The 18,328-nt window shown below is 41.3% G+C and overlaps 1 protein-coding gene across 1 annotated transcript; it reads right to left on the bottom strand.

Annotated features, from left to right (window-relative positions):
• LOC109224285 (DNA-binding protein HEXBP-like) lies at positions 260–14,630 on the bottom strand. Its single transcript, XM_019388873.1, has 2 exons — positions 14,118–14,630; positions 260–361 (listed from the first exon to the last, which is right to left on the bottom strand). The coding sequence occupies exons 1-2, from the start codon at positions 14,628–14,630 to the stop codon at positions 260–262; spliced, it is 615 nt and encodes a 204-aa protein (XP_019244418.1).

Raw genomic sequence — 18,328 nt, 5'->3', positions numbered from 1 at the left:
TCACGCAAAATCATAAGTTATTCTGCATTGAAAGATACTACAGAAGACATTCAGAACATCTCAGTAAGTTTGGGTGGAAGAAAGAGAAATAGAAAAGATGTTGTTGAGCCCCGCCAATGACAGTATCCAATGGGCATTCCTGCTCAACGCTTTCAGCCTCAATATCGACCCCATGAATATCCTCGTACTCCAGATAATCCTCCCCAATACTACTTCTCTCCACAAAATTCCCAAAGTCATACCTCACCTTCCCAGTACTTTATCCACAATGCACTGCCATATGTTCCACATCCACAAGACCCGCAATGGCCTGCACCACCTCCACTAATGTCTTTCCCACCTTCTCAAGAATATCCACCACCTACCCGCAAGAGGTTCCAATCGAGGACGGAGTACAAAATGAAAAGGCAACAGGAAAAAGAAAAGACTTTCACTCCCATTGGAGAATCATATGCCAGTTTGTTCCAAAGGTTGAGGCAATTGGACATGTTGAAGCCGATTCAGATAAAAATGTCGAACCCTCTTCTAAAGAATTTTGATTATTCTCAAAGGTGCGCATATTGCTCTAATGCCCCGGGTCACAGCATAGAAAAGTGTTGGCATCTGAAAATAGCAGTTCAGAAGCTTATTGATGCAGGTGACATTGCCGTGCAAAATCCAGATGCAGTAGACACTAGCCAAAGTCCATTGCCTGTTCATAATGAGACGCATATGGTGGGTGTGATTTGTGTTGAAAAGGAATATGAGAACTCTTCTGAGATCCTCGGAGGGCCACTTGCCGCAAAGCTTTCAGCGCTATCAGTCTCGATTCCGGAAGTTGATCTGAAGAACGAGCTGGCAAAAGGGACCCAAACGCAATTTGCTAAGGTCAATGTGATGGAGACTTGTGAAGGTCCTAGTAATGTTGATGCGGAACTCAATGGCTAAGATGTTGAGCTATGTGATTGGAAAGATGCTCCTTTCGTGGCTAGCTGGGGAGGAGTCTTGGTGGTTTATTCTGTTGTCATTTATATCCTATCCTACAATTTTATAGGATATAAATATTAACAACGGGCTGAAAAATCATAGTCCATACCTGAGCCATAGAGAAGAATCTATCCATCCTTCTTATCTATTTTAGCATAGCAACTGCTACCACTACTACAAAAATAAAAAAATAAAAATAATAAAAATAATAAATAAAAAACAAAAAAAAATATATGTATTGCTTCAAAACAATTGAGATATAAAATAAATAATAAAATATTGGATAACTAATTTTGCCGTAAGGCAACAAAATTGACATTTGTTCAGGCCGATGTCTGAGTCGATTCATAGTTTAAAACACTATCCCTACAGAAATGTATGTCATCAGTTCTTTTATTCTTGTGTAATTTTATGATTGATTAATTCCCTTCCAACATTATTGGAGTTGCTTTAAAATTGAGCGAATCTAATTGCATTTATGTGACCATTCTCTTTCTGAGAATCATTTTAAAAGTATTCGACTCCAAACTACATACATCACACATCTTGATTCTCAAAACTGAAATGATAATTGAGCAAGAGATATAGATTTTTTTAAATTAATTAAAAGTATCAATTTACCCACACTAACTTTATACCCCCCCCCCCCCNATAACGGTTGATAGGTTAACTCTCTGTGGATTCGACCCTGGGCGTAATACTCGAGTTATATTTGCAACGTCCGCATAGTCCTTTTTATAAGGCATAGTTGGGCGTGATCACCCCCCCCCTCCCTTCCAAATTGTTCCCTCTGCTATAAAATTTTATATAATTATTTCATTTATATGGAAGTTTGACTTTAAATTTCCACTTAAATTAACTATATAAGAATTTAAATTTTTTTAATTTGTTTCTCGAAATTATGTCAATTATTTATATTTTTTCACTTTTATCTATTATAACGGTTTTAAATACATGTATCTTATTTATATAGTATGACATAGCTCATTGTAATTTTAAAAACTCTCTCTTCTCAAAGATCAAATAAGTCTTGTCATTATGTATACTACTACTGAAGTTATTTAATTACATATTTTTTCTTCTTTTTTTTGATTCCTTGTTCATGTTATTGCATTACCCATAACTTAGAGTTATTCACATTATTGTCCACAATCCCATTAATAGATGAATTTAGTTTTTTTTCTTGTAATAAAAATTATTCATTATTTTTTATTGTACTGCTCAAATTAATATTTAAATTTATCAATAGTATTTTTAAATATCATCTATAATTATCTTTATATTATATTTTAGCTGAATGGAGTACTGCATACTCGTTGTATGTTTTGATGATACCTCCATATTTATCTTTATAATGAGTTAAGATAGGGATATTGTTTTTATCTTTCAATTCAATTTTCTTTTTTAGTTAAAAACCTTATTAATTAATATAGGGTAGTTGGTTATATCAACTATTATTCTTTCTTTTCATTCAGATTCAAAATAATCTTATTTACTATCTTTTCATTTACATTACAAAAATTATCTTTTAATTTTAAATTAAATTAAATATTATTATAAATATTATCCTAAATTGTCAAATAACTTTTTAGTAGCATGCCACTACCCACTTAGCTTGGTCACAATGCACACTATTCCTTTAATAGAGAGAGATGCTCTATCACTAAAGCAAATTTTTTTTTATTAATCACCGTACAAGTTGATGCTTCAATTTATATTTTCTCTCTTCTGTTATCACTACTAATATAATATAAATCTTAATTTCATATTTGTTATACCTAAATTTATTGAATTAACGTTTTAGGACACACGGAGAAGTGAACACTACTGATCATCTAACGTAGTTACAAAATTTAAGTTTTGATCCAACAATTCGGTAATTATGATTATGGTTTTGAACCTAAATTTTTTAGTCTTATTTCTAGTAACAAACACGTTTTTGTTTTTTTTCTGTTGTTTTTGTTGTGAACTCAAATTTCAAGCAACTCGTTCTCATTATTTAGAACAATTCGCCTTACTCATTGACCCTCTCGTTTGAATTGAAATATTTATGTGTTGATTAGCTTTCTTTATTAATTAATCAATCAACTCAAATTTAACTTTCTTTCCATTCAGATTTAAAAGAATCTTATTTACTATCTTTCTATTTAAATAAAAGAATTATCCTATCTTTCAATTTAAATTAAATACTATAACAAATATTGTCCTAAATTGCCAAGTGGCTTTATATTAGCTTGCCACTTGGCTTAACCACAATTCAAACTTTCTTGCTTTAATATATATATAGATTGGCCTTTTTGCTAAATATATATTGTTTCAGTTGAACAACTATAACTTTAGGGGAAAAGTATGCTTTTCAAATTTAATGGCACTATTCCTACTTTATTTGTATGGACGAAAATTGACACTAATTCTACGATTAAATACCCGCAGGATTTGTAGACTTTCCATTCTTCATGGACCATTTAATCTCAATTGCCATGAACTTAAATCTGATAACGAGCAGATTTTTGTCCGTTAAGCTTTTCTTTGGTCATCCTACTCTGACTTCAATTTTCTGATATTGATGTTTGTTTAGATTTTCCATTACTCTTTTACATGTTAAAATTTAATAGGATATATGTAATCATGTAATTTGACTTTACTTTTTATCTTTAAGGAAAGATTATCCTCTTAGTTAGTTGTTCGATAAAATGCTACCTTCATCGAAACTTGATAGAAACTTTCTAGAAGTTTGATGGGTCATTTTATTGTCATAAATTAGCATGTTTTAAAAGACTTAATCATGTGAAGTCTTCTTATACACATTTTGATACCTCTTTTTAGTGTTCGTGGGACATAGGTGTCTGTTGTTTTTTGTTGTTCGCAAAAACCAAAACTCACACATTCTTTTTGGGTTATTATGAGTTGTCGCTATATTAGTTTTTTCAATCAGCAGGAGGAAAGTCTCAAGACTTGAATCTTGGTGAATGCATCATTGCTTTTACAGTTGATGTGTGAAAAATTCTTGATTGCATTCTTTTTCTTTCCCAAATATGAATTGTTTTATTCTCTTAGTAACAAATTTGTGTTGCTGATATTTGCACTGCACATCTATGGCAAATGGCTACATCGTATCAATTAAATATGTTGTGTGGACATTTAATAGTGCTCTCCATGGTATTTTGCATAGAAATTTCCATGGAATTTAGCTATATCAATTTTTTGTGTATTTTAAAGATCGTTGCTTGTTTTGTCGAGGGGGTTTTGACCTTATACATATTTGAGACCCATCATGGAAGAACAACATTAGTTAAAAATGTAAGTCATGAAATCAAGCTACACATTTTCACTTTACTTTTCGTATTTTATTAGGAAAATTCTTGAAATTTAAAAAAATGAAAAGGAGTCACCTGCTTCTTTTATAGAGCTAAACTGAATTTAAAGTGGTTAATCGTATTGCTTCTACAAGTGTAGTAGTGTGAGATAAATTCTCTATACATGTGAGGTTGCTTTGAAAAATTGCACCTCATGTAAGCGCTCTAGATCAAATTCTAACATAACCTAAATTTATTAGGATATCCTCCAATTTCTGTTTGACTTCATAATGCTGACTTGAAGTATTGTGATATAGTACTCTTGAGTATCAACGTTTCTTCTTATGAATCATACTTTGAGGAATACTTGTATATAGTATTGAAACATAGTGGAGTTTTGCATTATTTGGAACTCATTCCTCTGTTTGCTCAAGTGACTGCCTTGGGCTTTGTGACGACCCGACCCGTCGTCTCATGAGTTACCGCTCCGTTTCCCCCATTTTATGTTTCTTCATGTTTCATTATCAGTATTTGGTGTGTTAGAGTTGATTTAGATTGGTTTTGGTAGAAAATGAGACACTTAGTGTCTTTAAGGAAGGTTTGATTTGGAAAAGTCAACCGGATGTTGACTATTGAGTTAGAGGGCTCGGATGTGATTTCCAGTGATTCAGTTAGCTTCGGGGGATGATTTAACTTAGGAGCGTGATCGGAATTTATTTTGGAAGTCCGGTGTAGAATTAGGCTTGAATTGGCGAAGTTAGTATTTTGGCGAATTCCGGTTGATGGGTGAGATTTTGATCCGAGGGTCGGAATGGAATTCCGAGAGTTGTGGTAGCTTCGTTATGTGATTGGTGATGTGTGCGCAAAATTTCAGGTCATTCGGACATCGTTTGGTCGGGTTTTTGATCGGAAGTGCATTTCGAAAGTTTTTGAAGAACTTAGGCTCGAATTCGATGTAATTCAACTTAGGCTCGAATTCGATGTAATTCGATGGTTTTAGTGTTGTTTGAGGTGTTTTGATGATTGGAACAAGTTTGAATGAAATTTTAGGATGTTTTGGTATTTTTGGTTGAGGTCCCGGGGGCCTCGGGGTGATTTCGGATGGCTAACGGGATGAAATTTGGAGTTTAAGGACTGCTGAAGGGTCTGGTATCTGGTATTCTCGCTTCTGCGGAAATGGACCGCAGAAGCGGTTCGGCAGAAGCAAAGGGGAAGCCACAGAAGTGAGATGGGGAGTCTGGGGAGTTTCCACAGAAGCGGACTGGTGGACCGCAGAAGCGATCCTGGGTAAAATTGGAAGAACCGCAGAAGCGGAATAAAATCCGCAAAAGCGGTGTCGCAGAAGCGACAGTATTATCGCAGAAGCGAAAAGGGCCTGTTCAGAGGTATTAATTCCATCTTCGCGAATTTTTGAAAGAACTCAACATTTTCACTTCGGACTTGGAGGTTTTTGTGCGATTTTTGGAGTAGGGAATCAAGGGAGTTCATTGAGTTAAGGAATTCTGAGCCTAAAACATAAATCTAATGTGTTATTACATGAATTAAGGGTGAAAAATCAAGGAATTAGAAGTCAAAAATGGAGGTTAGGGCTTGAACTTAAGAGAAAGGAAATTTGGGATTTGAGGGAGCATTTGAGCTCGGATTTTGGTAAATTTGATATGTATAGACTCGTGGCGAGATGAGGAATCCATTGATGTGAATTTTCTGATTTTTCGAGAAGTGAGCCCGGGGCTCGGGTTTTGCTAATTTCGAGATTTTTGCTATTTTTCGATTGTTTTCGATTGGGTATTGTTCCCTTAGCATATTGTGATGTATTCGCTCTGATTTTGATTAGATTCGACGCGCGTGGAGGCCGATTTGAGGGGCAAAGGCGTCGCGAGCTAGAGATTTCGCAGGTTCGAGGTGAGTAATGATTGTAAATGATAGTCTGAGGGTTTGAAACCCCGGATTTGCACATCATAGTGCTGTATTGAGGTGACTTGCACGCCGGATAGCGAGCGTGGGGTAGAGCACCGTTGGGGATTGTGACTTGGTCCGTCCCGATTGATGAAATTACTACGTATTTAACTGAAACTACTTGTTATCATCATAATTTGGGTTGATTGCCATGTTTGGGCTTCGTGCCAACTATGTGAATCCTTCAGGGATTGATATCACTATTTTCGCATCACTTTGCATATTATTTGATCTCGGTCCAGGGTTTTAATACTGTTTTGCAAACTCAGCCATTTTTCTAAGATTTGAAAATTTAAACAATATTTTATTGACGTTTTGAGCTGAGAACCATTATTTTGATATTGCCCAAGTGGCTTATGTGCATTTCTGGACTGAGCATGGATCGGGCTGCGCGCCGCAGCAGTGTTATAGTGATTTCTGGATATATGGATGGCTCGGGCTGCGCGCTGCAGCGGTATTGTATTAATATTGAGGCTGAGGGCCTGGTTGGTGCCACGAGATGGCTTGATTATTTGCGCTTGGGCTGTAGGATCTCCTCCCGAGTCTGTACCCACCCCCAGTGAGCGCCGTCAACGTTAAATATATGGATGGCTCGAGCTGCACGCCGCAGTGGGTACCGGTGTGTACCGTCATATGCATTGCATTGCACTCATGCATTTGTTCCTATTTGTATTATTTGTCATGACATTCCAGCACTCGCATTTCATTGGCTTCTATGCTACTTCTTGCACTGCTTACCTGATACCCTGGTGTTATTTGTTAATGGAGTGCTGTGCCCGAGGGGCTGACTTTTGTACTGACTTGCACTATCTGTTTCGCATTCATTTGCTTAACTGTTGGAAAGAGATATTTTCAAAAGAGGTTTTAAACTGAGTCCAGATATTTCTAAAGATTTTCACGATTTCACTGTTTTTCTCAAAGGGTTACACTGTTCTATATAGCATGATGGCTTGCTTTACGTGGTTTCTTACTGCTCAGTTATTATTTACCCTTATTACTCACTGAGTGTGAGTACTCACTTTACTCCCTGCATCTCGCGTGCAGATGCAGGTATTTGTTTACCCGGTAGCGGGTTTGAGCTGGTTGAGGATTTTGCTATCGTAGCTGAGCAAGGTGACCGCCAGCGTTCGCGGCACCGGATTTCTTCTTTTTGATTCTAAATTTTAATCCATGTATTACAGGCCTTGTAGTTGTATTAAAAATCCTTCTAGATGCTTGTGGCTTGTGACGCCCCGGTCGGGCTGTGTCAGGACGGTTCCCTATTTTTATCACTTTTCTTCCGCACATATGATAGTTTTATTAATGTTTTAGACTTATTCATGCTAAGTAAGTATTAAAGAGGTATTGATGTTCTGTTGGCTGGCCTTGTCTTCACGAGAGGCGCCATCACGACCGGGTTTGGGAATTGGGTCGTGACAAGTTGGTATCAGAGCCTAGGTTACTAGGTCTCACGAGTCATGAGCAGGTTTAGTAGACTCTCGCGGATCGGTATGTAGACGTCTGTATTTATCCTCGAGAGGCTGCAGAACCTTTAGGAAAACTTCACTTTCTTGGAATTCTTATCGTGCGTACTTGATTCAGCTCGAGATATAACCCTTGAAATTCCTTCCACACGTCTGTATGCGCACGCGAGCGCTCAGTATTATATGTGCCTTGATGGTTTATGATTCCCCGATCAAGGGGCGAGATGTGATCTTCGTGAGTATGTTGGGCCAGTCTAGAGGACTTGAGGCCGGATCTTTGCCTATGGCTTGAGCACCGAGGTGATGATTGTGTGAGCAAGTGTTTTGAACTTATATGTTCGGTATTGTCCCTATTAGCCGGAATGGCGGTTGGATATCTATGTGATGAGTATGTTAGTACTGCGAGATGTATCTATATGACTTGTAGTGACGAAGAAGTCTGCTGGATAATAGATGAACTGTTAAGTGTTCAATTCCTATTGTGACTTGATGTGTAGCCCCGAGTTATGGACGCGTGAAGAACATTTTCGTGTCTCCTAGTTGGGAGTGAAGTGCATTACATGTGGCGGTATGAGTTCAAACTCAGGAAGACTAAATGACCGTGTAACGTATATGATGGTGGAAGGTGTGCTGGAATACTAAATTAAGGCGGAGCAGGTGGGTTATCTACTGCGGAGTGTTCTTAAGTGGTATGATCCTTATGCGTATGTTAGAAGATCTCATGTGTAATTGAAGGGTACGTGTTGAAATTTGAGAATTCGGGTAGCTTAAGAGAGTAGACTCAACTGATGTGGGAATGAATGCGAGGTTTGCAGAGGATTACAGTATTAGATGATCTGTGTTTTCACAAACTAGTGGATGATTTGAGTTTAATCTCACTATGATATTGTGGCATCATTAGAGTAAAAGTATTATGGGTTATTGAGTGTGTCCTGATATATGGCTTCGAGCCAAGTTGGGGAGGTTGCTGTTGATTAGCTGATTGCACGGTTATGTGCTATGTTGGTTCCGGTTTGAGGCATGCTGGCGAATCAGTTCTGGTCGTAGAAATTGAGCCGAGGATGGCATGAGTGAAGCAAAATTTGTGATAGAGGTCATATTATGTTTTATAGAGTATGAGAAACACGGAATGTCTAGAGTGTTGTTGGTAAAGAATGCTCGGCGCATGGAGAAGGAAGATGTTTGTTTGTATTGGAATGAGATCATATCCTGCGATGTCAGAGTGCTAATGAGGCACTGGTGGTTATGTCTGTTTGATCCGGTAAATTGCAGTTTGAATAAGAAGTAAAGGACTCTTGAGAATGGTTTTATTGTGTTCAAGATTTTACATGTAATAATCAGGTGTCTTAAGGTTGTGTATGTGGTCAGAGACTGTGTTTTCATCGGAAAGGTCAAGACTTGTGATACTTTTATGTGGATTATGGGATCCTATGTATCGGTATCTGGAAAGTAAAGGTAACGAATTTAGATCCGCAGGAAGTTCTTCAGAGTAAAGTATTCTGGAATGTGGTATTTCTGGGAATATTTGAGAGAGTATTCAGTGGCTTATGGGTCTTAGACAGTGTGGTCTTATGCTTGGGTCTCGTGTAGTGAGCCTGGGTTGAGGAACTGTGGTGCTACAGCAAGAGGGAATATCAAGTTGATGATGAATCAGAAGGGAAATTGGATAGATGGGATAGCTTGATAGTAGACCGAATCGGTGTGGTATGGATATGGTTAATTTTTCGTATGTGTTCGAGACAATGAGCCCTTACAGGTATTGTGCAGCAAAGCTCTTGAGTTTTGACAGCTTGCTTAGCTTGGTTTGGTTAGAAGGATTCAGTCCTGGCAGTTTAGCTTGTGCAAATGGAATTGGGAGTCATAAAATTCGTAGGCAACGGGTAGCCTCAGGTAATCAAGGACTGCTAATTGGAAGTGATTTGACGAAAGTATATGTCTCGGAAAAAGGGTAATGTGATTAGACTGATGATACTTCGGTAGTGTTGCGGCATTTTCTTGTTAGATCGACTGTTGATATCTGAGTTTGTGGGATGGCACAGGGGAATTTTAGAATATCTTTCGTGGAATGATTGGGTACTCGAGGTGTGATATGTATTCATACTGCGGAATTTGGGATCAGGCATGGTGATTCGTGTGCTATATGGAGTGGAGACTGGAAGTTCGCATGTACAGCCTATGTAGTGGTTGTGGAGCGTGTGTATCGGCACCGTTTAGCGGCTGTTGGGATTTGGAGGCCCAAGTGGATCTTTCTTTGCTTGGTATATTAGATTTTGGATATGATATTGGGGTGTAGACTGGTTGTCTCAGTGCTGGGTTATTCTAGACTATTGTGCTATGGGCTATGCCAGAAAATGCCATGGGTTGCGTGGCGAGGTGCATCGGATTTTGTTCTAGCAGAGTGGTTTGTATTCCAAAGACCGGCGGACGGCTGGGAAGGACTGCTTTTCTTAATTGGGCCTTCGTGACGGATGTCAGTGCACAGGTTTCTACCATTGGTTCAGTTTCGATATTGAGGGACTTTTCGGATGCGTTTCTTGTGGCCGGGCATGTCGCCGGGCGAGGTTGTGGATTTCGGTATTGATTTGGTGCCGGGCACGTATCGTACGGCTCCGGTAGGAGTTATAGTAGTGGAAGGAGCAGCTTCAGGCTTCTTGGTAATAAGTTCGTTGGTAGGCCGATGTGGATACTTGTTTAGCTTGAGTCGGCTTGGTTGGCCCCAAAATTTTATTGTTAGGGGATAGGTTGATTCGATCGTTAGTGAGCGTGTTAATGATCTGGGGAGGTCTATGAGTTGCTTTTCGGTATTGTGAGACGTTATGATTTGTTGGTTATGGGAACATGTGGTGCGGTTCTATTGGGGATTCATAGTGAAAGTCGAGCGGGAAGAGTAATTGGGTGTTGCTCGGTAAATGGAGTATTGGTTATGACCTTTCGGGGTAGATTCAGGTGTTCTATTTCTATGATGTGAGACGGGGTCTCAGCCTTGTGTGGTGATGGTATTGATGAGCTTGAGGTACAGCTCTTTCGTTTGAGTCATTTTCATGAGGTGAGTATATTCAGATCGTTTCTTATTGGTGCGCGTATTATGCAAGTTGTGGCTTAGGTCTGTATTGAGGTGTCATATCACCAGAGTGGTGTGTTGGATTCGAGACGATCGTTGGGGTCACTAATGAATACGAACGGATTTGATTTCAGCTTGTTGGAAGGATAATATCGAGGTTCGGCTCGGAATCTGCTGTGGTATTAGTCAATAGGGAAGTGGCTTCATGAATGGTTGATCTGAGAAATGGTTACGCTTTATTGTGTGTTTCATTTATCGTTGGCAGTATATGAAAGTGTTGGAATAAGACCTTAGTAGATAAGAGATTTTCTACCGGTATTCGGGTGTTGTGGGCAACTGCTGTGAATAGAAGTTATCGTTTCGAGTGTTTGGGTTATGTAGTATATCATATGATTGCACCTGAGGTTGCAGGAATGGGTTATTACAGCTGGTTCGGGCTTATTCTGAATATAGATGTGAGGTTCTGATCTTGCGTATGATTTCGGAAAGTGCAATGTGGTTCTACGGTTTATGGACTAGACGAATTGTGAGATTTCAGCTATGTTGTATTATCGGACCTATGCGAGATAGGGTGACGTGGGATCACCCCGGGTGTATGCTTGGTAAGGTCATTCAGCTATTGGTTGGCTTCTAGTACAACTCTAGGTACGCTCGAGGACGAGCATTTGTTTAAGTTGGGGAGGATATGACGACCGACCCGTCGTCCCGTGAGAACCGCTCCGTTTCCCCCATTTCCTGCTTCATTATCAGTATCTGGTGTGACAGAGTTGAATTGGATTGATTTTGGAAGAAAATGAGACACTTAGTCTCTTTAAGGAGGGATTGATTTGGAAAAGTCAACCGGACGTTGACTATGAGTTAGAGGGCTCGGATGTGGATTCCGACGATTCGGTTAGCTTCGGGGGATGATTTGTGACTTAGAAGTGTGATCGGAAGTGATTTTGGAGGTCCGGTGTAGAATTAGGCTTGAATTGGCGAAGTTAGTATTTTGGCGAATTCCGGTTGATAGGTGAGATTTTGATCCGAAGGTCGGAATGGAATTCCGAGAGTTGCAGTAGCTTCGTTAGGTGATTTGGGATGTGTGTGCAAAATTTCAGGTCATTCGGAGGTGTTTTGGTTGGGTTTTTGATCGAATGCGTGTTTCAGAAGTTTTGGAAGAACTTAGGCTTGAATTCGATGAGAAACGATGGTTTTAGTGTTGTCTGAGGTGTTTTGATGATTGGAGCAAGTATGAATAAGGTATTGGATCATGTTTGTATTTTTGGTTGAGGTCCCGGGGGCCTCGGGGTGATTTCGGATGGCTAACGGGATGAAATTTGGAGTTTAAGGACTGCTGAGTGGTCTGGTATCTGGTATTTTCGCTTCTGCGGAATTTTGGACCGCAGAAGCGTATGAGGAGTCGCAGAAGCGAGGTTGGGCATTTTGGAGATTTTCGCAGGAACGGACTATTTCCCGCATAAGCGGCTTCCGCAGAAGCGGTTAGTGACCGCAAAAGCGGTCCAAGGCAATAAGTGAGATTCCGCAGAAGCGGAAAGTGACCGCAGATGCGGTAGTCGCAGAAGCGACAAAGGCACCGCAGAAGCGGAAATAACTGATCAGAGGTGGGTTTTAATCGCTTCGCGATGTTTTACAGAAACATATTTTTAACTTCGGACTTGGGGTGTTCTTGAGCGATTTTGAAGAGGAAATTCAAGGACTTCGATCAGATAAGCATTCTTGGACTTAGAACACAATTTTATCATGCAAATACATGAAAATTACACTGAAAACTCAAGGAATTAATGTCAAAAAAATGGTGGTTTAGGGCTTGAAACCTAAGAGAACAAAAATGGGAGTTTGAGGGGTCATTTGGACTCCGATTTTGGTGTTCTTTATATGCATGGACTCGTGGCGAGATAAGGAACCCGGTGATGTAAAATTTATAATTTTTCGAGAAGTGGGCCCGGGTCTCGGGTTTTGCCAACTTCGTGATTTTTGATGTTTTTCGAGTCTTTTCGATTGGGTTATATTCCCTTAGCATATTGTGACGTATTCGTTGTGATTTTGGTCAGATTCGACGCATGAAGCGGTGAATTCGAAAGGCAAGGGCATAGCAAGCTAGGACTTTGGCCGGCTTGAGGTTAGTAATAAATGTAAATGTTGTGTTGAGGGTTTGAAACCCCGAATTTGCACATCGTAGTGCTATGTGAGGTGACTTGCACGCCGGATAACGAGCGTGGGGTAGAGCACCATCGGGGATTGTGACTTGGTCCGTCCCGCTTAATAAAATTACTACCTAATTGATTGTAGTTTTGTGATATCCTTATAAAAATGGATTAATTGTCATAATTGGGCTTCGTGCCAACTACGTGAATCCTTCAGGGATTATTTTTACTGGTTTCTTACCATATTTCTAGATATTGAACTCAGTCCTGGTATTTAACACTGTTTTTGTAAACTCAGCCATTTTTCTAAAAGTAGAAACTAAAGTAATATTTTTAAATGAAGTTTGGGTTGAATATTTTTTATAGTATTGTGCCGAAAGGCTTATGTGATTTTGGACTGAGTATGGGATCAGACTGCACGCCGCAGTGGTATGATATTGATATTGATATGAGGCCGAGGGCCTGTTTGATGCCACGATATGGCTTATTATTGCACTTGGGCCGTAAGGGGCCCCTCCCGGAGTCTGCACACCCCCAGTGAGCGCCGTCGACGTTAAATAAATGGAGCGGGCTGCACGGCCGCAGCGGGGTACTGGTGAGTACCGCTTTATGTGTTGCATTGCATATTTTAATTGTCATTTATTCTTTATCTGTTGTGGTATTATTGTAATTGTCCTCGCTGTTTTACTGTTTTATAGCTTTACCTTGTGTTTATTTGGGATTTATTATCCTCAGACATTATTTATATTTACTACTTTCTGGGTTGGAAGTATTCACAATACTCCCTGCACCTTGTGTGCAGATTCAGGTACACCACAGGGTGAGTGAGGAATTGTTGGCTGAGCAGCGTTTATCCGGGAGTATCGAGGTAGCTGCATGGCGTTTGCAGCCTTGATCTCTCCCATCTATCTTTATCCTTTTATTCATATTTTCTTTCCTAGACAGACTTGTGATTAGTTGAATATTTTGTATTAGAGGCTCATGTTCGTGACACCAAATCTGTGGGCTAATTAGTATTTTATTTTGGGGTTTTCGGAGGTTAGAAATTATTTCAGAGATTCCGCATTTAAATTGTTATTTTTACTTGTGAATATTCATTNTCCACAACCACAGAATCACCCACCGGAGTGGACACATGAACAGGAACACCCAAAGGCTCAGGAGAAATAACCAGGAAACGAGCAAACAGAGATGATACATATGAACAAGTGGACCCTGGATCAAATAATACCGATGCATCCCTACCGCTGACCGAAATAATACCTGTGAAGACGGCATCTAAGGCCAATGCATCTGGCCTGGCTGGAAGAGCATAGAATCTAGACGGAGCACCGGCTGTCTGGCCCCCACCTGTCTGAGTAGTAGCTGGCTGACCTCTCCCCGTCTGGCCTCCACCCCTGGGACGGCCTCTACCAGTCTGCCCTCCACCTCTAGATGGCTGGGCAGCTGGTGCTGGATCCATGGACTGCTGACCCTGCTGCACCGCCTTGCCCCGAAGTCTGGGACAAGTCCTCTTAATATTACCCGGATCTCCACACTCGTAACATCCTCTCGGCACCGAAGTCTGATACCTTGAAGTCTGGGCCTGCTGACCCGGATACCCACCAGAAGACCCCTGGATGGACGGTGGGCGATACGAACTCTCTGGTGTGGCACTGGAGTGAGCATTGGAAGAACCCTGATAACTGGAATGCCCGCCAGAAGGACCCTGAATGGCTGGTGGGCGGTAAGAACTCTCCGGCATCGCACTAAAATAAGGCCTAGCTGGGGCACCTCGGGGAGGGGGTGGTGGTGCTGAATATGGTGGTCTGCTGGGCTGACCCCTCCCGAATTGACCTCTGCCCCTACCTGGGGCACCCCTGAACTCTCCGGAGAACCTGGCCCTCTTTTCTTGCTGCATCTGGTCTCTGCCCCTCGGACGGTAACCCTCAATCATGTGAGCAATCTCCAATACTAGCTGATACCCTGTGCCCATCTCTACCTCTCGGGCCATACCTGACCGGATAGTGGGGTGTAACCCCGCAACAAATCTCCGAACTCTCTCTGCTTCTGTAGGGAGTATCATAAGTGAATGGCGAGACAACTCAAAGAACCTCGCCTCATAATCGGTCACTGATATCTGACCCTGCTCCAAATGCTCAAAATGATGACGCGGCTCTTCCCTCTCAGAGGGTGGAATGTACCGATCAAGGAATAACTGAGTGAACTGACCCCAAGTGAGGGGAGGAGCGCCTGCTGGCCTGCTAAGTGCATAAGACTGCGACCATCTACGGGCCCTGCCCTCCAGCTGAAAAGTAGTGAAGTCGACTCCATGCGACTCTAATATCCTCATGTTGTGCAGTCTATCCCTGCACCTGTCAATGAAATCCTGAGCATCCTCATGACGCTCACCCCCGAAGACTGGAGGGTGCAACCTGGTCCATCTGTCCAATAACTTCTGCGGATCATCGTCCACATCTGGCCTGGGCTGGGGTGCCGCTGCAGCAACTGGCTGAACCCCCTCCGTGGGTAGTGCACCCGGAGTATGATAAACTACGGCGGTATGACCTGGGGCATGTGCGGTAGGGGTCTGTGCTCCCCCTCCTGCCTGTGAGGTAGCTGGATCTGCTGGAAATATACCAGCCTGAGTCATAGTGTCCATGAACCGAAGCATGCGGCCCATGACCTCCTGGAATACCGATGCTGTCATGAAGTCCACCGGAGTAGGCACAACTGCGCGCACCTCGCCCTGCTCCTCAATAATGGGATCCCTCGCAGGATCTGCTGGTGGCGCAACTGGAATAGCTTTGGGATGCCCTCGTCCCCTACCACGGGCCGGTGCCCTCCCCCGGCCTCTACCTCGGCCTCTGGCAATGGGGGGAGCAGCTCCTCCTGGGTCCGGAACGTCGACGGTACGGGTCCTTACCATCTGTGAGAGAATAGAAGAGGAAATTTAGTACACTGACAACTGCACGATAGAAACGAATAAAGAGTAGTCTTTCCTAATACCCTATAGCCTCTCGAAGATAAATACAGACGTCTCCGTACCAATCTACAAGACTCTATTAGGTTTGCCCATAACTTGTGAGACCTACGTGAACCTAGTGCTCTGATACCATGTTGTCACGATCCACTTTTCATAATAGGTCATGATGGCGCCCGACACCATTGTCAGGCCAGCCGATGCGGAAATGTGATTAGATTCTAATTTTACTTTAACCCAAGACGATTATAATAGATTTTTCGAATTAAAGGTAAGAACAATAAAGATCATAATGTATCAAAATAACAATACAACCCAAAAATAAATGTCTACTACTGTGTGTGCCAGAACCTGATGTCACAAGCTACGGGCGACTAGTAGAATATACACAAAAGAATAATACACTATCCTACTGTCTGAATCAGGATAGACAGAAACAAAAGTACAAGGAAGGACTTCTTCGGCTGCGGATCGGCATGAAAGAGAAGCAGCTCACCGTAGAAGTCCCAAGCGTGCTCACTGATGCGCACCAGAATGATGTCCAAATCCACCTGCCTCAAATCCTGTACATTTAAGTACAGAAGCGTAGCATGAGTACATAAATAACATGTACCCAGTAAGTATCCTGTCTAATCTCGAAGAAGTAGAGACGAGAGGTCGACTTGATACTTACTAAGGTCAAGATAATATAATAATAATGTGAGATATACAGCATGAAGGATCTCCAATGACACAAGTTTAAAAGAAAAGTTATATTCATGTTCTTGACCATAATTCAATTACCATTTTCCCTTTTTCATACTTAACAAGTAATCATGTCATGTCTAAACTTAAGCATATATATCATGCGCAATCATGCCGAGGTCGACGACCCGCTCCAACAGAAAATAAATTGTGCACTGCCGAGGGTCGAACGGCCCGAACCATAGATGCATCTATTCTCACCGAGGCGATCGGCCCGATCCATAATTATCAAGAAAAATATCAAGAATGCACACAAGGCTCATTTATATACAAGGAAACTCCTACCAAGGCTCAACAAGCTCACATGTTCACTTTTCACTCCCTCAAGTCTCTAGAAAATCATAAATGATCATATTGGCAATAAAAATAATAGATGTTCCCCAATTAGGCATGATGTGGGTCCTAAACTACCCAAACAATTAACATTATAGTAGCTACGCACGGACTCTCGTCACCTAGTACGTACGTAGCCCCCGCATTTAGCAATAATTACTCATTTATAATCCTATGGGGACAATTCCCTCTTACAAGGTTAGAAAGGAGACTCACCTCGCTCCGAAGCACACTTCCAATATCAAGAACAAGCCCAAACCCTCAATTCGTAGCCGAACGAGCACAAACTAATTAAAATAAAGTAAGAACTAGTCAATAAATGCTTACAAGGTTGAATTCTAACTATTTAAGTGATTTCCCAACCTTTCCCACAAGTTTCCTAAATTCCGACCCCGGGCCCACGTGCCCGGATTCCGAGATTTTTTGAAGGAAGTTGTTCTCTATCACCTAAGGATCACAAATATATGATTTCTAGTTCGTTACATGGCAAATTACATGATTAAATCTTAGTTTTATTAAAACCCTAGGTCTAGCTCTAACCCTTGATTTTTGCTTAATTTTTTGTGTTTAATCTACCTAATACGCATGTATTTAAGCTAAGGATGAAGGAAAATTACTTACCTTACCAAGCTATGTGGAAACCCTCTCTTGGAAGCACCCAAATCGCCTAAGTGTAGAGTGAGAAATGATAAAAATGGCTTTGGGTTCGAATTAAATGAACCCCTCTGCCCAGCTGTTTCCGCTTCTGCGGTGGGCTTTNACTTTTCGGATGCGTTTCTTGTGGCCGGGCATGTCGCCGGGCGAGGTTGTGGATTTCGGTATTGATTTGGTGCCGGGCACGTATCGTACGGCTCCGGTAGGAGTTATAGTAGTGGAAGGAGCAGCTTCAGGCTTCTTGGTAATAAGTTCGTTGGTAGGCCGATGTGGATACTTGTTTAGCTTGAGTCGGCTTGGTTGGCTCCGAAATTTTATTGTTAGGGGATAGGTTGATTCGATCGTTAGTGAGCTTGTTAATGATCTGGGGAGGTCTATGAGTTGCTTTTCGGTGTTGCGAGACGTTATGATTTGTTGGTTATGGGCACATGTGGTGCGGTTCTATTGGGGATTCATAGTGAAAGTCGAGCGGGAAGAGTAATTGGGTGTTGCTCGGTAAATGGAGTATTGGTTATGACCTTTCGGGGTAGATTCAGGTGTTCTATTTCTATGATGTGAGACGGGGTCTCAGCCTTGTGTGGTGATGGTATTGATGAGCTTGAGGTACAGCTCTTTCGTTTGAGTCATTTTCATGAGGTGAGTATATTCAGATCGTTTCTTATTGGTGCGCGTATTATGCAAGTTGTGGCTTAGGTCTGTATTGAGGTGTCATATCACCAGAGTGGTGTGTTGGATTCGAGACGATCGTT

This window comes from Nicotiana attenuata, chromosome 3, assembly GCF_001879085.1.
Source record: "Nicotiana attenuata strain UT chromosome 3, NIATTr2, whole genome shotgun sequence".
Classification (NCBI taxonomy): domain Eukaryota; kingdom Viridiplantae; phylum Streptophyta; class Magnoliopsida; order Solanales; family Solanaceae; genus Nicotiana; species Nicotiana attenuata.
This window is presented reverse-complemented; position numbering and strand designations above follow the sequence as displayed.